We start from the raw sequence: 23682 nt of genomic DNA, 5'->3' as shown, positions 1-23682 counted from the left end.
TGAAAAGTACCTAAACTCTTTCATGAAATTCAGTGATTAGTATCCGTGTCTGCTAACACACTTGACTTGGCAGAGTTTTATCAGTAATCAGACCACTAGGAAGATCGTCGGAAGCAAAATTCGACAAATTGGCTTGACTTGTTACATTGCGATTAATTTAGTGGGGAAAAAAGAATGTCTTTAGTATTTATGTAAAACAGCAGGCCAGAACTTGCTAGAAATATTTCCAGCATTTCTGACCTGGGATTCATTTCATTAATAGATTGGCAATGTCCAGTTAATCTGTTTCCAGTTTGATTGATTGAGAAAAGTGTCGGCTAAGACTTTGGGGATTATTCCCCTTCTCTTCAAAATCTTTGAGCAAAGTTGGGACTTCGATTTTAAAATCTGTCCATTTAATGGCATCTCTTGATTGAGTAGAAGTCACTCTGAACTGCAATGTTAGCCTAGATTTTTAAGGAGAGCTTGAACCCTTAAGTTTTAATTGGTTACTTGCAGAAGGACAATAGGTGGGGGGGTGAGCAAGGAGGAAAAGAGGAGATGCTCATTTCCCAATACATAATTTAGGAAAGTAAATAGCCAAAGATTAAATTGTGCGCTGGAAGTGTACAGTGCTATAATTCTTTTATTTCCATTCTAAAGTATTCACTGAGTACAAGTAGCTCCACAAGAAACAAGTAGCATTTAGCAACTTCAAAATTGACATTACGCCATCTGTGTATGAATTGGAATCTGAGACACTAAATGACTTAGTCCTAAACAGAATCTGCAGCATTATAAAGTAAGCTATTCATTTCAGATTAGTTCACAAATAAATAATTAGTAGGCAGTACATTGCTCACTGGAGATTCTTTGCAAAAAAAAAAGGTGATTTTGGTAAAATATAAATTTGTTTTTTAGCAGATGATTCTCTAACTAAAATATTTTATTCATAAGAACATCATCTCTTGATGAAGCAATAGTTCAAACCAAATCCAAAAGATACTGTATATTGGTCAAAAATTGATGTTTCAAAGATAGGAGGAATGCATTTACCTCTTGGAATACCCAATTTTTTTTCTTCTTTACTTATTTTAAATGCAAAGTTTCCAGCTGTGTCTCTCTAAGTTTCAGAAAAGCAATTTATTCTTCACCCCTGCATTGTAATGGAATTTAAATGTCTGGATAATTATCCTTAATCTCAAAGTTATCACGTTCTTTCTGAAGATGCAACAAACACTATTCCGATTGTGATCTTAAAAACATATTATTCAGAACTTGTTTTACATTAGACACCCTGGAGACTATCTAAAACTTACTAGGATGTGTTCATGTCAGTTTTTTTTATTGTTGACTGTATGTTTTTGATGAATAGTTAACTATTGGATTTGAGTCCTTTTCCAGGTTTTATTAAAAAGTGTGTGTGTGTGTGTGTGTATGTACGTGTGTGTGTGTGTGTGTGTGTATATATATATAAATAACATTTATTAAATGACATGCAGCTTGCATAAATACTCCAGCATTTTGTGTCTGTTTAATATGCTCCAGGTCCTTTTGAATGATTACATTCTTCACTTTGACCTCATAACTTGGAATCTTCAAATTAATTTTAGCTGCACAGATATCACTAGTTTCCAATTCACTTGCAAGTCCTGGTAGATTGCTAAACGCTAAATCTTAATATAGCTGGTTTCCAAGAACCCTGCCTTGCTTATTATGGTTAATATGCAGTTGAGTAATCTCATTGCATTCTCCTATTAGGGAGACCACACTATCTATTTTGCATGTTAATTTCTTCAGAAACTCAAAATAAAAATTGCAGATGATCACAATTTTGTAGCTTCTAGGTGCAGTAATGATTTTGAATTTAAGTGGAAGCCAGGAAGACACAGTAATTACCCTATGAGCTGATCACCTACATGAGGCACAGGGTTAGAAATTGGTAATGTGTTATCCCAATACCTAAGTGTGCCAAAATAAGACTTTGGTATTTAAATGAAATTTTTATTCTAAATATATGAAATTCCTTTACAATTATATAATTTATTGAGCTAAAATAACTGGCTTTGGAGGTGCTCTGTTATTTCTATAAAATATTTTTGTTAATATCCTCATGTTATTTAATTCAATAACAAAATGTAGATGTGCATTTTGCAATTTGGGATTTTAACATGTTATTTTTTTCTCCCTATCTTTTCTAGGAGCTAAAGGAATCCTTGTCACACACTAAAACAGATAGTGATGACGTGGATTTTGCTATCCAGCAGTTTAATTCTGAAAGTGCTCAAGACCTCAGCCCTCAACAAAGCGGACAGTTGCATAAACAATTAAATGAGCCATGCAGGTCATTCATAGATACTTCTGTAAAAACTGAGGTACAAACAGAAGCACCAGATCTTCAATTTCAGGATAAAGTACCTGTGGAATCCAAGAAGGTTTGGACCAGCCAGCTGTTTGGATTTAATATACAGTAGTTTAAAACCTCAGAAAACATTTCTAAAGCTAATTGTCAAATGGGATATAATGCATTAATCAGGGAATGGACACAAGTGAGAACTTAATTATTTTGAATATTACAGCATGTCAACTAAATTTCAGGTCCAACCAACTGAAAAAGTGAAAAGGGACATTCTAGCTTGTATGTCATAGGCTGAAATTTTTTTTACTGTTGACGTCTCTAGACATCGAATATATAAATAAAACTCCAATAATCCGCTGTCCAGCAACTGGAAATCCTGATGGTTCAACATCTGGCTCAACAGATGATGTTTGTGATTTCCACTCACTGGGGACCCAGCTCTCGTGCTTCCTTTCCACTCGCCCGGTGTCCGGTGGCCATGCTCCTTTCCAGTTCTGGTGCCCCCCTTCCTACTGGCCAGGGCCCTGGTTCCTGTGCTCTGTGTCTGCTCTCTGAGGCTCGGGTTCCAACCTCCACTTCCGCTCACCGGGGCTCCAGTTCCCACTCTCCCTTTAAACTCGTCCGGCTCTGGTGGCCACCCTCCTTTGAAATTTATCTGGTTCCATTTCCCATGCTCCCTCAAAATCTACCCTGTTCTGTTTCCCACACTCCCTTTTAAACTTACTGGGTTAACTAAAATGTTATGGCGTAACGTCTTTTAAAAAGTGAATTAAAAGGCGATTGGAATATTGATTAAATGACATCCAATAGTCTGGAAAATTTGCTAATCTGGCACCATCAAAGTCCCAAGTATGCTGGATTAATGGAGTCTTACTGTAAATAGATTTGTATAATAATTGAATTAATTTAGAAATAAACTGGGATCTATTGGCTATTTGAGAGAAATTGTGTTCAACTATATTCAGATGATATAAATATTGGTTGGTAGTACTCCAGCTGATTTTTAGTAAGGTTTAACGTGAACTGGGCAAAACAGTGCGAAATCCAAGTACTTACAAGAAATTCCATGGAATTTGAACCAGTGTGTGTATTGTATATAAGTGTGATACCTAAACAGACTGTGTGGATTATTTGTGTGTCTTTTGTTCAGCTGCAATGCTTTCAGTAACCCTCTAACCAATGTTCATTGGGTCAATCTTGTAACCTGTTTTGCCTTGCTTTTTCCAGATACTTTTGTTCCGTTAACCGCCATGGCTCACATAATGAAGATAATGCTTTGCAGTGGATCTGAAAATGGTCATTGAAGTGTTAATTGTGGTTTTTAACTACAAGACCACATGCTAATAGTTCTTGTCATTGTCGTTCAATAACAACTGATACTTTGCTGCTTCTAAAATGTATTTCTGTGAAGTCTCCACACAGTGGCTTCCCTGTGTATTTGTGACACATCTTGCTCAATTGTACTAATTCATAATGTGGTATCTGTAGTGCATCTAAGGGCTGGAGATGGGAACATATTGCTCGTGACTGCTGTCTACTTTCAAGCAGCTCTTTGAAAATTGCCTCAGCCAAATGTTCTTCACAGATATCTGAATGTGTCGTGCAGGTTTTTTATCTACATGTCACAGTACATAAATTTTTAAATGGCAACAACACCCATTGATTGTTTTTCATCTGTCATGAAATCAAATGCATTAAAATTTAATCAACCCGTTTCCATCCATCTAGTTTTATAGATGACAGATTATTAGTTTTCAAGCACAGCTTTCAAAATCTTAAATATTCCAAATCAATTCCTAATTATATTTGATTCCAAACGTGCTGGAACTGGAAATTTTGATGATTTGTAGACCATTTGTACAATTACATGTTCGTGATGGTCCTTATTGAGCTCGCTCAAGTAACGTTGAAAATTTAATTGCCTTGTATCAAAAATCCGCATATATCTATTGTGTCCACCCAGCCAAAGATGTTCTATAGACATCATTTAAGTTGTATTTAAAAATGCCAGTTATGAGAATTAGCAGCACACAGATGGAAATGGGGAATGTACATTTTTGTTTCTTTACAGACTCGACAGGAGCAACAGGAGGAATGCAAGCAAAAGCTGGATGAGCTTGGTACGTGGCTGACTCAGACAGCTAACGTGGTGGCCAATCACCAGGTGGCAGTTAGTGAATGTGACCTTCCAGCTCTTCATGAGCAACAGAATGCGATTCAGGTTTGTGATGGCAATTTTATAACCAAAGAGCATCTTTTGCATTAGCTCAATCCATTTTTCCAACATCAGATTTAAAATGTGAAAAAGACAAAACCAAAGGGAAATTCTCTTTTGAAAGATAATAGCAAGTATAGAATTCATATTGCTTAACAAGTATCAGCTTCAGCACTGGCAACTGGGATGGCTAAAGTAATTCCTCTATTTATACAGGAAGTCAGTATGAGTCCAAGGATCCTACAGACCATTTAACATAACATTCACGGATGAAAAAGATAATTAAATTTTTATGTGAAAATCAACAATAAGAAAATACAAACTGAAAATATAATTAAGTAGTCAGCACAGATTTCAAGAAGGAAGTTCCTGACCAGCTTTACTGTATATCAGAGTTCATAAGGGTACTGTAATAGTTTCAGATTTCTGAAAGATCTGTGTAATTACAGACAAGCTGTGAACTGGATTGCAAGATGACCCTGAAATTATGATGACCAGTTGATCCTTAGTTTAAAATAGTGAACAGTGATTCCCAGCATCCCTTCCTTTGGAACATCACTGCCCCCATTTTTCCAGTCTTAGTGAGTCCCTTTAATTCCTAAAAGAGAAACAGAAAATGTTGGGGATTAGGATTTAAAGGTAATTGAAAAACTGCAAATGCTGGAAGTCTGAAATAAACAGAAAATTTTGGATATGCAGCAGATCAGGCACTAGCTGTTCTGATAAAAGTTCATTAACCTAAAGATTTAACTCTATTACTCAGGTGCTGAGTATCCCCAATATTCCTTCATCTGGGCATTCTTGACCTGAAACATTGACCGTCCATTTGCCTCCACAGATGCTGCCGGACAGGCTGAGTTCTTCCAGCCGTTTGCCTTTTGCTCTGGATTCCAACATCTGCAGCCTCTTCCTATAACTATCTTTTGATGTTACAGCCCCCAATCTTTCTGGTGGGACTCTACCTGCTGCCCACCTATTCAGGGTTTATGACAACTCCATAATCTCCCTCACTCATGTTTATCTACTCTTGTAGACACTTTCTGCAACCTTGTTAAGCAACCGCCACTTCCACCTCCCTCCCACACCCCTCCCGCCCCAGAATTCCAAACCACCAGGCTTAATATCTAGATGGAGTAGAAAAATGGAGATTTCTGGATGATGTGAAGTAGTAGTAATGGCAGGCCAATATTATTAGAAAAATAAAGCGAGTTTAAGGATAATTTCTAGCACTGAAAATTGGGGTTTGTAAATATAGTAATAATGAAGTGAAGCAGAAATTTGTAAATAAAGTAATTTACCTACGAGGGTGATTAGAATGTAGAACTTGCTATGATGAGGAGTACACTTGACTCTCGAATAGCTCCAGGATAATTAACTTTTGACTCCAGGATAATGAAATGGAGCAGCTCCTTAGAAATGCATAAACACAGATGGTGCAAAACACATTAAAAGACATGAAACTTGTTGCACCATACTTAATATTTATTAATTATGTAAAATGACTTGGAGATTCCTCAACTGAGAGTAGATCAGTAGCTAAGTAAATACTATATCTAAATGTGCTTCAGTTGGAACAGCAGCTGCGCACCAGTCTCCAGCCAGGACAGTAGCAACCCCACCCTGGGATTCCAGCTGGGTGAGAAACTGGAAGGATGATCAGAGCGTCAGAACCGGGGCACTGACATGTAGGAACTGGGATTAGGTGACATAGTTGATCCACAAATTGGATGAACTGTTGTCGGTTGCATGGGAATTAACTGGCATTGATACATTTAAGGGAGAGTTATATTAAACACTTGTGGAAGCAAGAGGAAGGCTTTATAGACAGAGGAGGTTCATGAAGAACGTGGCATTGAGGTTAGTGGTCCACTTCTGTGTCGTGAGAACGTTGCAAGGTGAAAAGATGATGGTATGGAAGTGGCAGTGTGTTTACAAATTACAATAGAGAAGCTCTAGTTGAGAAATTAGACTATCATCAGTTCTTAAAACTTATTTACAAATGTGCACACAAAAGCCTCAATATCAAAATTATCTTTCAGATATTCTACAACAGTAAAATAATCCGACATGTCCTTTGTAATTTATACATGAATCAATGACTTGAAACTCTTCAGATGAAGCAAAGATAATATTAATTTTACAGCACAAGAATTTTTAAGTTTCTGTGCAATAAAGCCTGTATTTTGACTTTTCTCTAAATCATTTTTATGAGATGAACCATCACTTTTGGAACTCAATTCACTTAAACTATTCTTAAAACATTTTTTTTAGATCTCCAGTTTGATAGTTTAAATGAAATTCAGTACCATTACAAATGTCATTGAGGTATTTAGCAGAAGCATAGTTAATATCACTTTGAGATATGGAAGATATTTTCCATATCTCAAAGTGCTTGTAGTAGCTTGCTTTCTTCAAAACATAATAGCAACTGTGAAATATCTTCGGATTTTCAGAATTTATACCTGGATCCACTCTGTATGGTAAGAAAGAAATAGCAGGGGGTTGACTATGAACTGCTTTTGTCATTGACACAAATATCAACTGCTACTCAACTGTACAGTGGTATGAACTGGGTAACCTTGAGAGAAATTCTGCTGTGTCAGAGACCAGTTATTTAACTTCAGTAATCAACATGTATTTGAGCACTTTATTCCAGCTATTGAACCTAACCTACTCAACTTTAGCACCTAATATAGAGATTCCTGAACAAAGGGAGGAGGGGTGGGTGGGGAAGTAAACTAAAATATTTAAGAATGTGTTGAATTATCCTCCAGAGAAAAAGATTGGCAGGCAGTTAGTCTAAGACTTTTCACAGGTGTACGCCTGGAAACTACCAGGTCCTATATGCAGTGACTCAGTGACCAAAACAGAATGTGTCAAGTTTACTTGGGTAAAATCCTTTGGAATTTTGGGAATGATCTTTTGTTTATTAAAAATAAGTGTGCCCAAAACAAGGCTACAAAAATTTGGTTGATACAGGCTGGAAGTGCATGTATGTATAAGATATATTGTCAGTTTAATTTTATTTTTTGTTTCTTTTTTCACAGAAAATCAATTAAATTGATTTGCTATTACGTTCCCTCTTAGGCATTACAAAAAGACATGCAATCACGTGCTGCTGTTATAGAGGATGTGATCAAAGCCACAGAACATTTATTGGAGGAGAACCAGGGAAAATTGGATACTGAAGAATTGGCAAAAGTTGAAACAAAACTATTGGAAGTTAAGGCTCAGCACAAAGTCTTGAGTCAAAGTGCTGAGAAACTTCAGAAACAAGTAGACAGTGCCTTAACAAAAGCTGTCCAGCAAGAATCCGAAAAGGTAATACCCAAGAGAAAATCTGTAGAAGTGTTGAAAGTCAGTACAGTGTTATCCCACATTATGGCCATTCAGGTAACAGAGATTCACCCTTATGGAATTCATAAATCACTACCAAAATATTTGAGATATGGAATAAAAATTCACACTTCACAGAATTTATGTGAGGAAAAAAATAACTAAATAAAGACAATGCAAAAGAAACAACAAATTTTGTCAAGTGCTCACAATACGGAAAATCGCGCTATGAATGGTTTTTTAGGAACAAGTGCCAAGTTTAGAAGTAGTAATCCACACTTATGAAAAACAGGTTCCAGTCAAAGTACAGTGGATAAGAACATAAAAGTTTTGTTATCGTACCTGTTCTAAAATAATTTTCCTATACTTGTTAGCTTTTGAAATAATAAAGATGCAGATGGACCTTGTGGTACGTGTAGCAATGTGAGCGTTAGTGGTGGGTTGTGGAACTGGAGTTGGGTTTGGCCTTTAATTGGCTGAAGAGTATGAGGCAGAGCAGTGGAAATAGCTGCTGTGCAATGGGATCCTGAGCAATGAAGCTATCATTGAAGTACAGAGCATAGGGCATGTGACTGAAAATTTTCCTTAAATTTTCTGGGAGAGATTCACAAGGTATAAGCTAGGCCACAGGCTTTGTGTAACCGAGGGTGGGGGTGGCATTGTTGGTGGTGGAAGAGTGATTGGCAATGACACAGCAATCCTGTAGAGTGTAAGTGGTGGCAGTGGAAGTGACCTCACACGAGGAGAGAGTAGTTGACCAGGAGGTAGAGATTTGGGGGCTGTGGGGGAGAGCATGGGGAAATGAAGATGGAAAGCAAGGGGCTAAGAGGAAAGGTGAGTTCAGGGGGAGGGAGCTGAGAAGAAAGTGGATCAAGAAAGCAATGGAGAAAGCCAGGGCAGGGAGAAACAATGGGAGGAAGCTGAGGAAGAGGGAGTGGGTAAGATCATATATTTGTCTGTGTGTGTGTGGTTAAAGAGTATCAGTGTACCTGTCTGTTCAGCAGAACCTGGTCTTCAGTATTTTCAAGCTTCTTCCGATTGGACCATGGCTGTGGGCAAGACCATGTATTTATCCATATGTATGTTTAATTGAAATGGTGTGCAAAAGTCACAGAATTTATGCATGGGAGCCTTCCACTCATCTGACTGAGAGTCGACCCAAGGGTTTGCCCAAGAACATGAGAGAATGTTTAAATGCCACTGAAATTTTGCAAAACATCAGAGCTTCTATGAAAACTTCATTATATCTTCAAACTAACAGAATTTTGTGATTACAGGCCAAAGCAGAAGAGGAGCTTGAAGAAAATAAGGTAAAAATAGACGGTCTCTTGGAGTGGCTGTCAGCCCTGGGGCAGCAGACAGCATCATATTCTCATCGTGCACGGCCTCGGGAGGAACGGAATGAAAAGCATGGAGTTTGCATCAATGAAGATGAATTTGATGCATTAGGAAATGGTTTACAGCTGCAAGACCAGAATGATGTAATGGATACACTAGCTGGGATGGATGGAAACCTGAACCAGCAGCAACAGGCGCTGAAGGTATGAACACTCCCAGAGGTTTTGGACATGTGCATGTTTGAACAATTGCAATAATGAATAAAAGAAAATCTCTGCTCTGTTGTTTTGACCTTAATGTCAAATAGAAATAATACTACAACTTAAAGAGAACTTCTGTACATTATCTGCTTAGGTGCAAGAAATCAATGTTGGTAAACATCTGAAAATTTTGGAAATATGTAGCAGGTCAGGCAGCATCTCTGTTTTCAGAATTTTCTGTTTCTATTTCATATTTCTAACCTTTTGCAATAATTTGCTTACTAAATTTGTTTTGTTTAATTTACTGTTATTTTTACTGTGAAAGCAAAATGCTGTTGGAAATCCAAAATAAAAACAAAGTATTCAACAGGTCTTTGGAGGGAAAAACAAAATTAATGTTTCAAGTTGTCATCCTTTCATCCTTTCATCAAAATTGGGAGAAGTCAGTGATGGACGAAATTTGAGATGCAGAGATAGAGGGGGATGGGAGGAGAGAACAGAAGGGAAAGCGTGTGATAAGGATGGATAGCTGGAAAGGTTAAAAAGCAGAAAAATGCATTGATGCAAGGCAGAGGAAGGTAATGAGAGAACAAACTGAAGGCAAGTCTGAAGGAGGAGTACATGGGAAAGGGCAAATTATTAATTGGAAATAGTTTGAATGTTGGAAATCTGAAATAAAAATGGTGGGGCATTCTGACCATCTGAAACTGTCAAACATGGTGAATGTGGCTGTAATGTCGGTGGTTGGAAGATGAGGTTCTCTTCTCTGAGCTTGTGTTGAACTTCATTGGAACAGGTTTCAAGAATAAGGACATAAATCAGGCTGCATCTTAAAACCTTTCCCCAGTTCTGATAAAAGTAATTAAGATGAAGAAGTAGCTCTGTTTCTCTCTCCACAGATTACGTCTGAATATTTCCAGCATTTTCTGATTTTGTTAGCTGTGAATTTCTGTTCCTCTCCTAGCTGCCTAATCAGCTCCATTCTAATTAAACAATTTATTATGTAACAGAACCAAGATACTGCAAATGTTATATATCTAAAATAATCAGCAGGTTGAGCAGTATCTGTAGAGATAAACTATTAACATTTCAGATTGGATTTTTCATCAGAACTCCTGAGCAGAACAGATCTGATGAAATGTCACTGACGTGAAGAGTTCTATCTTTCTTTCAATATAATGACCAACTTAAGTTCTAATTAAGCTTGAATTGAATTTTGATAGGCCTTTGATTGCCTTGTCCCAATCATATTCAAAGACCTTCTAGATCCTCTTAAACCACATTAATAACTAAGTGCTGCAGTCTGCTCTTTGCTCTTGCCCTGTCATGCAAGTTGTGAAAGATAATGGCAATGCGATTAACTCACCAATGATGGAGCAGTGTTTGGTAAGGGTGACCAGGGGGCCTGGACTAACAATCCAGAGACATTAGTTCAAATCTCACCATGGCAGCTTTTCTATCTTAAAAAAAAGACAAATCTTAGTAGTAATGTATCATTACAAAATCTGGGCATTGATGTTCTTCAGGGGAGGAAGGATATCCTTTCCCAGTTTGGTGACCCCAGACCCTCCAAAATGTGATCACCTCTTAATAACCCACTGAATTAGCCTTGCAAGCTATTCACAACTGCCATTTTAGAACAGAAAACATCTCTGTAATGAATTCTAACATGGCAAAGTCACTGCTTGTCCACTCAACCTTGCAAAGTCCTCCTCATGAAGATCTACGAACTGGTTTGGAACAGCTTGTGAGTAAACCTACTCAACCTACCCATAATGATCTACCATTTGCAGATGTATCTGTTTTTGACAGCAGAAGAAGAAGCTACCTCCACAGTGGAAAAGGAGTCCTATTTCACTCCAAGGGCACCTATTCTGCTGCATGGTACCGTCATGGTGCTAAATAGAATGAATTCAGGACAAATCTGACAGCTCAAAACTGAGTAGCCAAGAAGTGCAAAGGACCATTAGCAGCAGCAGCAGGAAGGTGTAACCTCTCATCGTGAGCTCTGCCATCACAACCAAGCCAAGGAATCAACCCTGGTTTAATAAGGAATGCAGACATGCACGATAGAACAATAGGCTCACTTATAAATGGGGGCCAATCTGGTGATGTTACAACACAGGACAAGGTGCATCTGAACAGCATTCAATAGACAGAATTAAGAGATACCGCAAACAACATTTGAAATTTGAACTCTGCAGTGCTGTCGTATCAAGTCATGAAAGGTGGTAGACAGTTAACAGGAGAAAGAGGCACCAAGAATATCCCCATTCTCAAGAGTGGCAGGTCCCAGCTTTTGAAAACCAAAGTCGAGGTTAAAACATTTGCAGTCATGTTCAGCCAGCAGTGCTAAGTGGGTGATCCACCTTGACTTCCTCCTGACACTATTACAGAAATCATCTTCGCCTAAAAATGCCCAAGGACCTGAACAGGGGTGCAAAGCAGCTGGCTTGATTGGCATCCATACACCATCCTAAGCATTTATTCTCTCCACCAACATTGTGCTGAGATTGTGTGTATGCCGTCAACAGAATGAACTGCATCCGGACAACTCCAAAACGAGTGACCTCTGTCATCGAGAAGGAGATGCATGGGAACACTACTACCCTCTGCTTCCCCTCCAAGTTGCACTCCATTCCGACTGGGAAACAAATTGCCATTCGTTCACCATTGCAGGGTCTAAACCCCAGAACTCCCAACCTAACAGCTGTATAGGAGGATTTTCACCAGAAGGACTACAGCAGTTCCAGAAAGTGCCTCAAAATGACCTTGAGGGCATTTAGGCCTTGTCAGTGACACCTGCATCTTGAAAAATGAATCCGTAAATAACAATCACGTAGAATACTTTCACCACAGCTTTTACTTCATTTTCACTTCTGTCATTCTGTAACATGTAGCGCTCAAGTTATGTTTTCATAGTGGAGGGAAATTGGGCAAGGAATATTAAGCATTTGCCAATTGACTTTAACTTTCTTTAGTAAAGCACTGCTTAAAATGTACACAGATTATTCTCCTGTGTACATCTGGAATAATGCCACTTGAATAAAGTCTAGTAAGTACCAAAGAACATTAAATAAAATAGTAAGGATAAAAAACAATGAAGTCAGCTATGGTTGGGTTTTTTAATGTGTTAACTTGTACCTCATGAAAGAATATTAAATCCTGAAATGCAAAGATAAGAATGAGATACTTTGAAATTCTAATAGTAAGTGTTTAATGACCTAAAGTTTAAATAAAGCTAAGTCTGTTTATTTGACAAGGAAGGAAATGTATATAAACATTAGGAGTAGGCAGTTTATTTTCTTGTTAGTTAAAAATGTGATGTATTCTAGTTATACATGCATTCTCAGCATTACTCATTATTTTACAAATAAAAGGATCCCAAAGCTTTAATTTTAAATATTTTGCCTTCACAAGCTGATTTGTGATTAAAAAATAATTGATTGGGTGTCTGATATGATGATACTATTTAAGGTTCTAGACATAAAGCAAATCTGCGATGTAGCTCTAATGTCTTTTTTTGTATGTACTTTATTTCAATTGCACTTGTGCTAAATAGAAATCTTAAATCCTGAAGACAACTTACAGCAATGAAAATGAACTTAGTACACTTTGCCTTTGTTTTTTAGGAACATCATGAAATGTTGTTATCGCAACAGCAAGCTTTTGTATTAGCGACACAGTCAGCTCAGTCCTTTCTGGACAAACATGGCCATAATCTTTTGCCAGAAGAGAAAAAACAACTGCAGAGTAATCTGAATGATTTGAAGGAGCAGTATGAGACAGCACTGTTACATGCAGACACTCAGCTGAAACATATTCATGCCCTACAGGAAGAACTCCAAAAGTTTCTAAAAGGTAATTGAAAGAATTGATTTGTTTTCTAAATTTCAATACAAGTCTGCTTACTGAGAACTGAAAAGAATTATAAGTAAAATGACACAAAGCTGCATATGGTTTGGAATAACATGATCTGGAGATTAGCACTAGTAATTGTTACCAAGTAAAGTCTAAATAACTTGGGACATTTTCTGACCATTTTGAATGCTCTAAAACACATAGTAATCATCTTTATTATTTGATAACCATCTAATTTTTTTAAAAATAGATCATGGTGAATTTGAGGCTTGGCTAATTCAGTCTGAGTATGAACTAGAAGAGATAAAAGCTGGTGAAATGGACTCCAATTCATTGCAAATCAAGCTGCAGAAACAGAAGTGTTTCTCTGAAGATGTTATTTCTCACAAAGGGGATCTAAGATATATCACAATCTCTGGGCAAAAGGTCTTGGATGCTGCAGATGCCTTCGCTGAAGCTAATGCAAATGAAGATGTTAAGACCCCTATCGATCCCTCTGTCACCAGCACACTAGTGAAGGAGAAGTTAGAAGATGCCAACAATCGTTACAGCATGCTTCATTCCAAAGTATGACATAATTTATTTTCTTACTATGATGGCATTTAAAGGCTTGCATTGTATTTGAAAATTCCAGTTATGCTTCTCAGTAAATTCGTATGCATGTAGATAGACTGACAAAATTATTTAAGTTTTAAGTCACGTTAGAGGAACTGTGAGAACCTCTGAACAGTTTAGTTCAGCTAAATAATACTGGTAAAGAACAGTAACCATTCTCAGGTGATCTAAGCATCTTCAATCTCTCTCAGTAGCCCAACTCACTTTGGTTAGACAGAGATCATTGCAGGAAATAATCATGATTTAGTACAAATGATCTAATTTGCTTTGGAAAAATCAAATGTAGAATAGATCATAAATGGTAAGGATTTTCCTGACTCAGGCCAACCACATACATTCACCATTGAACACTCCTGATACTGCATACTTTGTCCAAATCCAAAAAGGTCATCTTGTTGGCAAAGAATGTTCTGAGCCAAGTGGTGAGGCTGAAATGGCATAACAGAAACACACACACAATGGTGGGCCGAAACAAGCTCCACCCAAGGATTATTTCTGCTAAATCATCACTGGCACCAAAGTTGTAAAGGTTTTCGAAGCTTCTGTATATCCCTGACCTTGAGAAATAGTTTCTTAAAAAAAAGCTATCAAAAAAAGCAATTAAAATTATTATTTAAGTAATTACATTTTTTTAAATCACCTAAAAACTTCTAAAAGCACTTTTAAATAATTGATGCAAATGCACATAATTTTAAAAAAGAATACCTTAGTCTTCCTTCCTCTTAGGTGTAAAATCCCAGATTTAAAAAAAATAGGCTTGCAAACCCCATACCAGGTCTAACCTGATGCTGGACCTGAGAGTAGGTTTCCAAGCTAGAGAATCTCAGCAAGCTTTTGAACTTCTGGAGCAGAGTGCAGCAATGAAGCACAGCTGGGAAAATGCTGATGGAGCTTCCCACCTCCTGCCTCTCCCCCCCCACACCCCAGCCCAGCCCAGCAAGTTGAAGACTTCCGTGTTTGCATGGGAATCCCAAACTGGCTGGCATACTGGAACTGCTGGCAAGACCCAAGCAAAATCTGAGCTTTTGAATAAATTAGTGTTCTTGTTGGACCTCCTACTGTTAAACATTACTGTTACACTATGGCATTGTTTTGAAAGCTAATTTGTTTTTAACTTTTATTTAGTGTCCTCCACACGCCAACCACGTAACTTGAAAAATTATTCTTGTCGCCTTTTATATTTCTCTATTCAGAGCAGCCTTCATTAGCATTGAACATTCCCTGCTCAAGGACAGCACATGTTGGTTCAGAGTAAAGCTCACTTCTCGATCATCAATGTGGCTCAGTGCAAGATCAGAAGCAATCTCCCACTGCACTGACATGAGATTTCTTAGTTCAGTGAAGAGTGATCAAAGTGGATCATTTTAGTTGGGATCCTTAACAGTAGCAGAAAAGGGAGTCTACACTTTGAATATCTTTGATCGGAGATGAAACCCAAGTTTAGCTTTGCTTCCTGTCGTAGGCTATCATGACTTTCAACACGTAGGGTCTTGGGACCATCCTTCCTGAGGCTTACATACCTCTGAGCTCTCCATAAGCCTTGTCACCAAAGCCCCCAGATATAGAAGTTCTGTAAGATCTGCCCCCTACATCTAGATCAGGTGTGGGTGGGCAGGTGATGTGGGGTCTACAAGTGGCAAACTTGGACAAGTCCAGCCACTTCCATCTCTTTGTGTACTACTCTCCTGCTTGGTTTGCACCCAACCCGTTTCAATGAATATTTTCCAGGGTAAAGTTGATTGTCAAACTGAGATTCAAATTACTCCTCTGCTTTAAAATTGTGTTGCTTCATCCATCACGAGATTCAGATTCATCATTAAGTTTATTGCATCTTATTCCACAAAGCTGGTCTTGTGGAATTTAATGACATTGTTGTGTCATTTAAGGCGCTCATGCAGTTAGTTGCCCTGTGTTTGCCCTGTCATATTTTCATGATGGTAGCTACCTTGCCCATCTCAAGGCACTCTAATTAGCTTGAAGTGGACAATTATCATTCAGTCATAAATATCTGCATTAAGAGCCTGGAAATACACATAGTATTTTGTTCATGTGGGTGTTCGCTGATATGGAAATTGGCAGCTCAAAGGCTTCATCAAAGAAGTTTAATACTGTTGGATGTTTTGAAATCTCTCCTTCCTAGCAAACATTTCAATTGATTTTGAATATGTCCTTCTCATTTTCAGACCAAGATATGAATTGGATTTTTGCTTCCGTCAATTAACCATTTCATTGCTAAGATCATGAGGGTCTTGGGGACATGATTGAGTGGTGAATGTGGTATCTGGATGGATGGAGAGATTGAGAAGGCTGTCTAAAAACTAATAGGATTCTTGTTAGAAATAGAATTAGAAAGTTAATTTGGCTGGGCCTCAGCTGGAGTATTGTGTTCACACTGGGCCATCGTGCTTTGGAAAGTATGCTAATGCTTGGAGTCATTGCAGAGACCTGCTTGAATGTTGAGGATTAGGGATCTAATTTGTATGGAGAGATGAGAGAAATCAAGGTTTTTCTCCCTAGAGCTGGGAAAATTAAAGATTTGGTAGAGATGCTTAAAGATTAAAAGGGTGGTGGAAACAAATTCAGTAACTTTCAAAAGGTAATAGACTAAATTGAAAAAAATGAACTTACAGAACTGCAAGATTGTTGGGAAAGAACAGGGGTGTGCTATTGTATATAGCATTTGGCAGCGTTTCACCAAAATTCTAAATTTTAAACATCCATATAATCATTTATTTGTTCGGTTCACAGTGCACTAAACTTGGCACTCACCTAGCCAATATGTTGGAGAAATATGAACATTTCCATGAGATTGTCGATGAGCTGAATATGTGGCTAAAGAGCTCAGAGGCAACTGGAGATAGGCTTCTGTTGGAAACAATTTCTTCTGATCCAGAAAACTTGCAGAAACAGCTGGAAGATATCAAGGTAAATTGAAGTTGTTATTCTGTAAATCACTGTATATTATTGCTTATTCTGAATTATAAGTAGAGATGTGAATGCCTTGAAATAATGCTAATGTGCACCTCAATCAATGGGGGTTAAGGCCAGATGGGAGGTTTTTAAGCTTGATGTCTGAAATAGGAACCCGGGCCACCTTTAATCCATCTTCTTTTAATGGAATCCTGACAAAGAACAGGGAGCCAATCTCCTTCCAGGTGTTGGGTCGATCTTTGAAACTTTTTAGAGGCCAAACAATCTGCTATTACTGTGTGTATATTTTTAACTATGTTGTATGGGTTTCCTAGACTTTGGTAGCCCACATTGACATTTAACTGGGACCTGGTGACTGACAACATTGATGGCAGAGTTTTGGATTGTCTCAAGTTTACAATAGTAGAACCGGGGAGGCCAGCAAAGTGTTGTTGGAATTATCAGGTATGCAGATTACAAAGACCATGGATGAGGGTTTCAGCAGTAGATGAGGTGAGGTGGGAGGAAAGTGGTGATTTTGGGCTTGAATATATGATGCAAAGTTCATTTTGAGGAGAGATTTGTTTGCAATGTTACAAAGAGTGGGGTTCATTGTAAAGAAATCTGGAGTTGGTGATTAGGGAATTGGAATCTGTGGCAGAAAGACAAATTGGTGCTTCAGTTTTCACAATATTAAGTTGGAGGGTATTTCTGTTCCTCCAGTCAGAGAAACAGTCTGACCACTTAGTGTGAATAGATGGGTTGGGGGTTGAAGTTGGTGAGGTAAAGCTGTGTGCCATCAGTGTCCGTGTGGAAATTGATGTTGTGTAATTGGGGAGGATTGCTGAGGTGCATCACATATTAGTGTGAGGGAGCAAAAAGCAGTTATATGGAACTCAATGTAACACAACCTATTGTAGTCAAATCTGTGTCCTTGGTGCTGAAGAGCCAAATGAGCTCTGCATATGAAGCAATCTATCATAAAGTTTTCTGCATGTGGCACAAACTATCATAAAGTTTTTGAATATTTTCTTGGGACCTGGTGAACCTGCCAAGGTTGGTGATTATTGGCTATTCATTCTTGACCTATTTGTGGTTTACTGGGGGCATTTCAAGGCCAATCAAGAGACTGGAGTTGCGTATAGACTACATGAGGAGGGTGAGCTCAACAACAACGGAGAATGCTCAAACACCAGACACATTAAATACTTATGTATAAACTAATAATGATAAATGTCGATTTTTTTTGATCTGGTGTTATGTTAAAGCCAGGAACCACTTTTTATTTTAATATGTTTTACCAATTAGTGGTTAATTAGTAATATATACTGGGAAAGGATATATTATTCCGAAATCCTGGGGTTGTTAGGTCCTTGCTAATCCAAACATCCCCACCCACAAAGCAGGCCATTGTGCTGAGGTTACTTGTGATGTTTTTACTTAATCTTCTTTCCAGTTTATGCATCTCTGTGACACACAAGTACAATATCTAAATCCATCAAGGCATCAGTTGAGCTAAGTGGTCCTTTATACAGAAAGAAGGATTAATTTAATGATGGATGAGTCATTGTGTAATTTTGCAATTACAGGTGCTTCAGGGAGATGTAGCTGAACACCAAGTCAGTGTAGAAAAGTTACAGAAAGCAGCAAACTCCCTAATGTTATTGGATGATGACCTCGTTCCAAACCAGGATCAAATTCGACAAACAACAGGTATAATTTCAGCTTTAGCTGTTTATATCAAAATGTGGTTCTGTAATTACAACAAGTAGAAAGTAATGCTGCTTTCCAGTAAATCATACATCTTCAATATATGTAAATAATACTGGTGATCCACCAACCTCTCTGAATCTTTCTAAAATATTTATTATAATTGATTAGCTTTCAAATGTTGAGTTATCTTTACCTAGCAGATCATAAATGTGCTATCATTTGATAAACAGTACTGAACACCTTGAAGTAAACAAAATTTATCATCTTTTAAAGACGTGTACATCTAAAGAAAGGTTTCAAATTAAAGTGCAGTATTTCAGAAAGTTCAATAATACTTCAAAAATAGCCTTTCTCTACTAAATTGTGGGTAGTGATTCAGACAAGTATGTCAGAATCCCAATAGTATTGCAAAATGCATATTTATTGAATGATGTTTCTGCTAGAGTGGCACATAGTTTAAGTGTTAGGTTGTATGAAACTATTGCCTGAGAAGTATCTAATGGTTTAGAATTGTTGGGCTAATTTTGCCTTATTTGGACCACTGAAAGTGAAAATAGCACCAAATGGGAATTCCTGCAGAGAATTGTTTCAATCAAAGCAAGACATCAGCATTAAGTTATTAAAGAAACTAATTAGGCTCTAGTTGTGCCATACCTGTCAGCTGCTCTTCAAATGCTGAGGAAATTGATTGGAAATCAGACAACTTTCTAATAATAGACAAAATAAAATTTTACGGGGAATCTGAAACAAATCAAAAAAAAATGCTGAAAGTACAGAGTTCAGTCAGGAGTTGGAATGAACAAAGAATAATTGAAATTTCAGTGTTGCTTCTCTTTTTCCAGATGATTTATCAACTTAACTATTTTCTACATATTCTTGTTATTTATTCTGTTTTTTCCTAAATTCCAAATTGGCTATAATTTCTACTATTTTTCTGCATTTATCTTGTAAGTAATTTATAAAAATAAATATATTGTGGTCAAATAAATGGTTATAAAGAAATGGTATAGTATTAAGCAAAAGGCACTTAGCAAATGTGAACATCTGGTAGTGATGTACTCAAGGAAGTATTTGGGCTGTGACGGCACAAAGACCCACGATGAGAGCTAATTTTTCATGCTCTGCTGGGAGTACAGTGAGGAACCAGGCAACTGAGCACCCCAACAGTGCAGGATGTGCTGCTGGAACCACAGTTCTGGTGAGAACTTTCGCAGCTGTTATCAGAGCCTGCCCCGTCCGGCAGAATACTCTTTTGTGTTTTTGCTGCTGCTCCTCCTCCCTCCCCTTCACCTGCTCCTCTTGTTGGCGGGTAAAAGGAGTTAAAGTAAAAGTGATTTTTTAAAAAAAGTTGCACATGGCTGAATGGTTTAATCCTGTTCTGTTTCTCTCCCCTCACTTTGCTTTTGCAAATGCCCCCTTCTCTTCCCTATTCCTCATTTTACTCCTAACATGCATTTCAATCCAACTTCCCCTCCCTTTTATCTCATTCCTTGCTCACTTTTTTTTCTCTCACTCTTCCCTTTTTACTCCTGTCTCCTTCCTTCAACAATTTACTTAAAAGCGCAATTCATCTTTAATCTGTGTTACTGTCTCCAAATAAATATTAAATTTATTTTTATGAAAACTCTGAAACTTTCTATGGTAAGATCTTTGAAAACACTTCTAAATGTCTGTGTAACAGAGTCTTGTGTTCCTTTTAGATTCCATTGCACAGAGGTACAAGAGTTTGTCCAAAGTAGTTTCAGAGCACAACGAGAAGTTGCAAGTGTCAATTGCTCAGTCTCAAAATGTTCAAGAAGGTTTGGATAATTTACTGAACTGGTTGGAAGGTGTTGAAAAGAGTTTGAAAAATCAGGATAATTTGCCACTGTCGTCTGCTGCATTCCAGGATGCCCTTGCCCAAAACACTGTGAGTTTTCGCCTGGGCTATTGCTTTTTGGAGCAGTTAAATGAGCCATAATTTGAAAAGCTTTGATAGTTTTGTCATGTTTTGTGTCACAGTTTCATAATCATATTCTGATTTTCTGGCATACTCTACCTAAGCAGTTTCCTTGCCTGGTCAGCAAATGTTTTACGGTTAGAAGACCCACTGATGGTTAATGCTTTTTCTATGCATAATCACCCCCCTCCCTCCCCCTCTCATTACAGTACAGATATTATTCTCAATCAAAGCATACTGAAACAAGCAATTGCTGCTTAGAGTAACAAAATTAGAATTATGAAATGTATGCTGAAATCCAATTATGTACAGTATTTTAAATAATGTGTTTTCTAAAATTTTTCAGAAATTAAAACAGGATATTGCTAGTCATCAAAGCAGCATTAACGCAATCCAGGATATGGTTCATGGTTTTATTGAAAATACAGATGGAGCGACTGCTTCCTCGCTGCAAGAGAAGCTTGAACAGTTAAATAGCCACGTGCAAGCGGTGTGTATTGAACAGCAGGAGAAGGAGGAGAAGCTGAGAAAACTGCTACCCAAAATGGAGCAGTTTGAGAAACTGGTGCAGGACGTTGGACAGTTCATGGAAAGTAAATCTCAGAGCCTGGCAGCTGGAGGAGATCCCAATAAAGATATCGCTCACTTTTCACAGAAAATGCTGGTGAATACATTGTAAACTTCTACTTCTAGCTTAAGTACATCACTGTTCATTTAAACAACGCTAAAAATATTATACATAACTGAATGCTCAAACAAAACTACTACTGTTGACCTGATAGATATTTGACATATTAAACAGCTTGCTATATCTAGCTCCATTCACAACTACTTAGCTAATGAAGTATTCCCTGTCCAATATATATATATTTTTATATTCTCTTTTGGAATCTGGGCTCTTGTAGCTTGTCCTTAATTGCTCTTGTGAAGGTGAAGATGAACTACCTTCTTGATAGGTGATGGTACTTCCACATGGCCAACATGTGTGCCGCACTACTGTTAAATAAGCAAGAACTTGACCACTTTCCATGGATGTGCCACTGCTCAGATTCCCCGCACCAAGCTCTTGAGTCCCGATCTAAACTGGAATAGACAGGAGGCTGGGTTTCTGAAGGAATTGGCTCAATTTCTGACTGCCCATTGCTCCAATTTCAAGGCGCATAATGAGTATGATGGAATGTGCTCCACTCACCTGAACAACACGGCTACTACGTAGGCCGACCTTTGAGATTGAGGATGATTTGTACCACCCTGGATCCAATGAGGCCAATGCTGAAACCAAGAGGCTTCCACAGAAGGAGCAGGAGATGCCAGTATAAGTACAGCTGCAACAATACCAAGGACATACAACATCATCCAGGATGCTGCAGTTCACTTGATTAGTGCTTTGTCACATAGATGATAGAATTAGATGCATAAGCTATCACCATGGTAGTGTGCACCACCTACTGGATGCAGTGTAAAAGCTCGCCAACATTCTTGAACATCATTTCCCAAATCCATGATCTAAATCACAAAACCTCAAAGAATAACATCAGATACACAGCAGCATAATTAGCTCCTGGTTCCCCTCCTAATCACCTCCTCACCACGTTGCTGACTTGGACATGAACTACCATTTCTTTGTTGTTGCTGGTTTGGAAGCCTGAAACGTCACCCACATCCTCACTGTCCCAACCAACCTCACTCTCCAAACTCAATAGAATTGTGCAGTTCCTTCATTACATGTCAAGGGTTGGAGAATGTGCTCCACCACAACCACCTTGAAGGTGTACAATAAGCTCTGAACCAACCAGTGATGATCTCGTCTCAAAAATAAATTAAATACTTCTTTTAAATGAGTTTGAAGTATCCTTAGTTTATTTTTCAACACGTAATTATATTATTGTAATACTGCTCTCGGGCAACACCTTCCTTTGATAAGCATGTTAATTTGATACTTCTTGTGCTCTTGAATCAATTTATCAGAATTCTATAATATTAATTTAGGAGAGTGCTGCGATTGGGGAAGAATCCCTCTCAAGTGTGATTTGTATCATTTTCATTCAAAGAGCAGCACTGGCATTGGTCAGTGAGAGCAGCTCATTTGAACATGAAAAAAGAGCAGCCAGTCTACCATTTTTAATTACAAGTGACCATGTGTTTACTTATCACAGGACGCAAGCACAGAAATGGTGAAGCAAAGAGGAGACCTACAGGCTCTACAGCAACTAGCAGAAGAGCTGACTGCATTTGGCATGTCGACAGAAAAGAATCAGCTCATGGAGACTGTCAAAGACCTAACCAGAGGATACAAAAAACTAGAACTGAATATTAAAAAGAGGTAACAGACAATGATTCTTTGTAAGGACTTTTCTGGGCCACTTATGAGCCATATTTGGCTCTATGGAGCTATAGGCCCAGAGTTCATTAAATTAATGAATTATCGCTGCTTTGAAAAAAAATATGCTGTCTAAAATGTCAAAGTGGATATGATTATGTTGAGCAGCTTGCTTCAGCATGAATTTGTCTTTTAAGTTTTATCCCACTGTTTTTCTTCCTGTTTGATTTTCTTTTTTAGACCCATCAATTTCCATCCAATGATCAAATAGCTTTTTTTGCAGGCCTCCAGTAACATTGCCCTTCAACCAGGCAATAGATTGTGTGAGATTGGTCAGGTCATTTCTCTGCAGTGATGGAATGAGTTACATCTTAGATGAATAATAGAATGCAGCCAGGGAAGCATTTAAGACATGATGTCTGCAAGTGGCAAAGGTGTGAATGGGGTTTTAATGGTAGTTGAGGTAACAAAGCACAAGAAAGGTGTTCTTTGTGATGGCCAGAATGTCGGGTTGGAACAACGCTCAAGATTATAAATTGTTTATCGTCTAAATTTAGGTGAAAGGTAGTGTTATCTCAATACTTCCAGCAAACTCTTTGAACACCAGATTTTTTAAATGGAAAAGGAACAATTCTGGATCACCTCAATTTTACTGCAGTAATTCCATTAAACCTTAGATTATCCACTGTGATCACTTTTGGATTCCTTTTATAATTGGGTATAATGAGAATCATAAACATTTTGGTCCTCAGCTGTTCAATATTCTTTATTTGAAAGACATTAGACATTGTTTTGCCAAACTTAGTGAAATATTTTCTCTCATCAGAATCTTTGCAGTTGGGCATATTATGTTGCCATAAATATAAGGCCTACTTGTTGATTTGTTCAGCAACATTG

At 37.9% G+C, this 23682-nt stretch overlaps 1 protein-coding gene across 20 annotated transcripts in view; it reads left to right on the top strand.

Moving 5' to 3' along the window:
* The window catches only part of macf1a (microtubule actin crosslinking factor 1a), a 426068-nt gene that overhangs the window by 277323 nt on the left and 125063 nt on the right, over positions 1-23682 (top strand). For 16 of the 20 annotated variants that reach the window (XM_052036540.1, XM_052036543.1, XM_052036536.1 and 13 more), the window contains 11 exons: positions 2181-2414; positions 4410-4559; positions 7641-7874; positions 9167-9430; positions 13060-13288; positions 13539-13855; positions 16652-16828; positions 18403-18526; positions 20227-20435; positions 20812-21129; positions 22622-22788. In XM_052036540.1, the coding sequence (XP_051892500.1) occupies positions 2181-2414; positions 4410-4559; positions 7641-7874; positions 9167-9430; positions 13060-13288; positions 13539-13855; positions 16652-16828; positions 18403-18526; positions 20227-20435; positions 20812-21129; positions 22622-22788 (2423 nt within the window). The remainder of the gene's footprint in view (positions 1-2180; positions 2415-4409; positions 4560-7640; positions 7875-9166; positions 9431-13059; positions 13289-13538; positions 13856-16651; positions 16829-18402; positions 18527-20226; positions 20436-20811; positions 21130-22621; positions 22789-23682) is intronic. The other 4 variants (XM_052036542.1, XM_052036541.1, XM_052036539.1 and 1 more) reach the window with 1 other exon arrangement.

This window comes from Pristis pectinata, chromosome 22, assembly GCF_009764475.1.
Source record: "Pristis pectinata isolate sPriPec2 chromosome 22, sPriPec2.1.pri, whole genome shotgun sequence".
In the NCBI taxonomy this organism is placed as follows: Eukaryota; Metazoa; Chordata; class Chondrichthyes; order Rhinopristiformes; family Pristidae; genus Pristis; species Pristis pectinata.
Note: the sequence above shows the minus strand (reverse complement) of the source record. Positions and strands in the feature narration are given on the sequence as shown.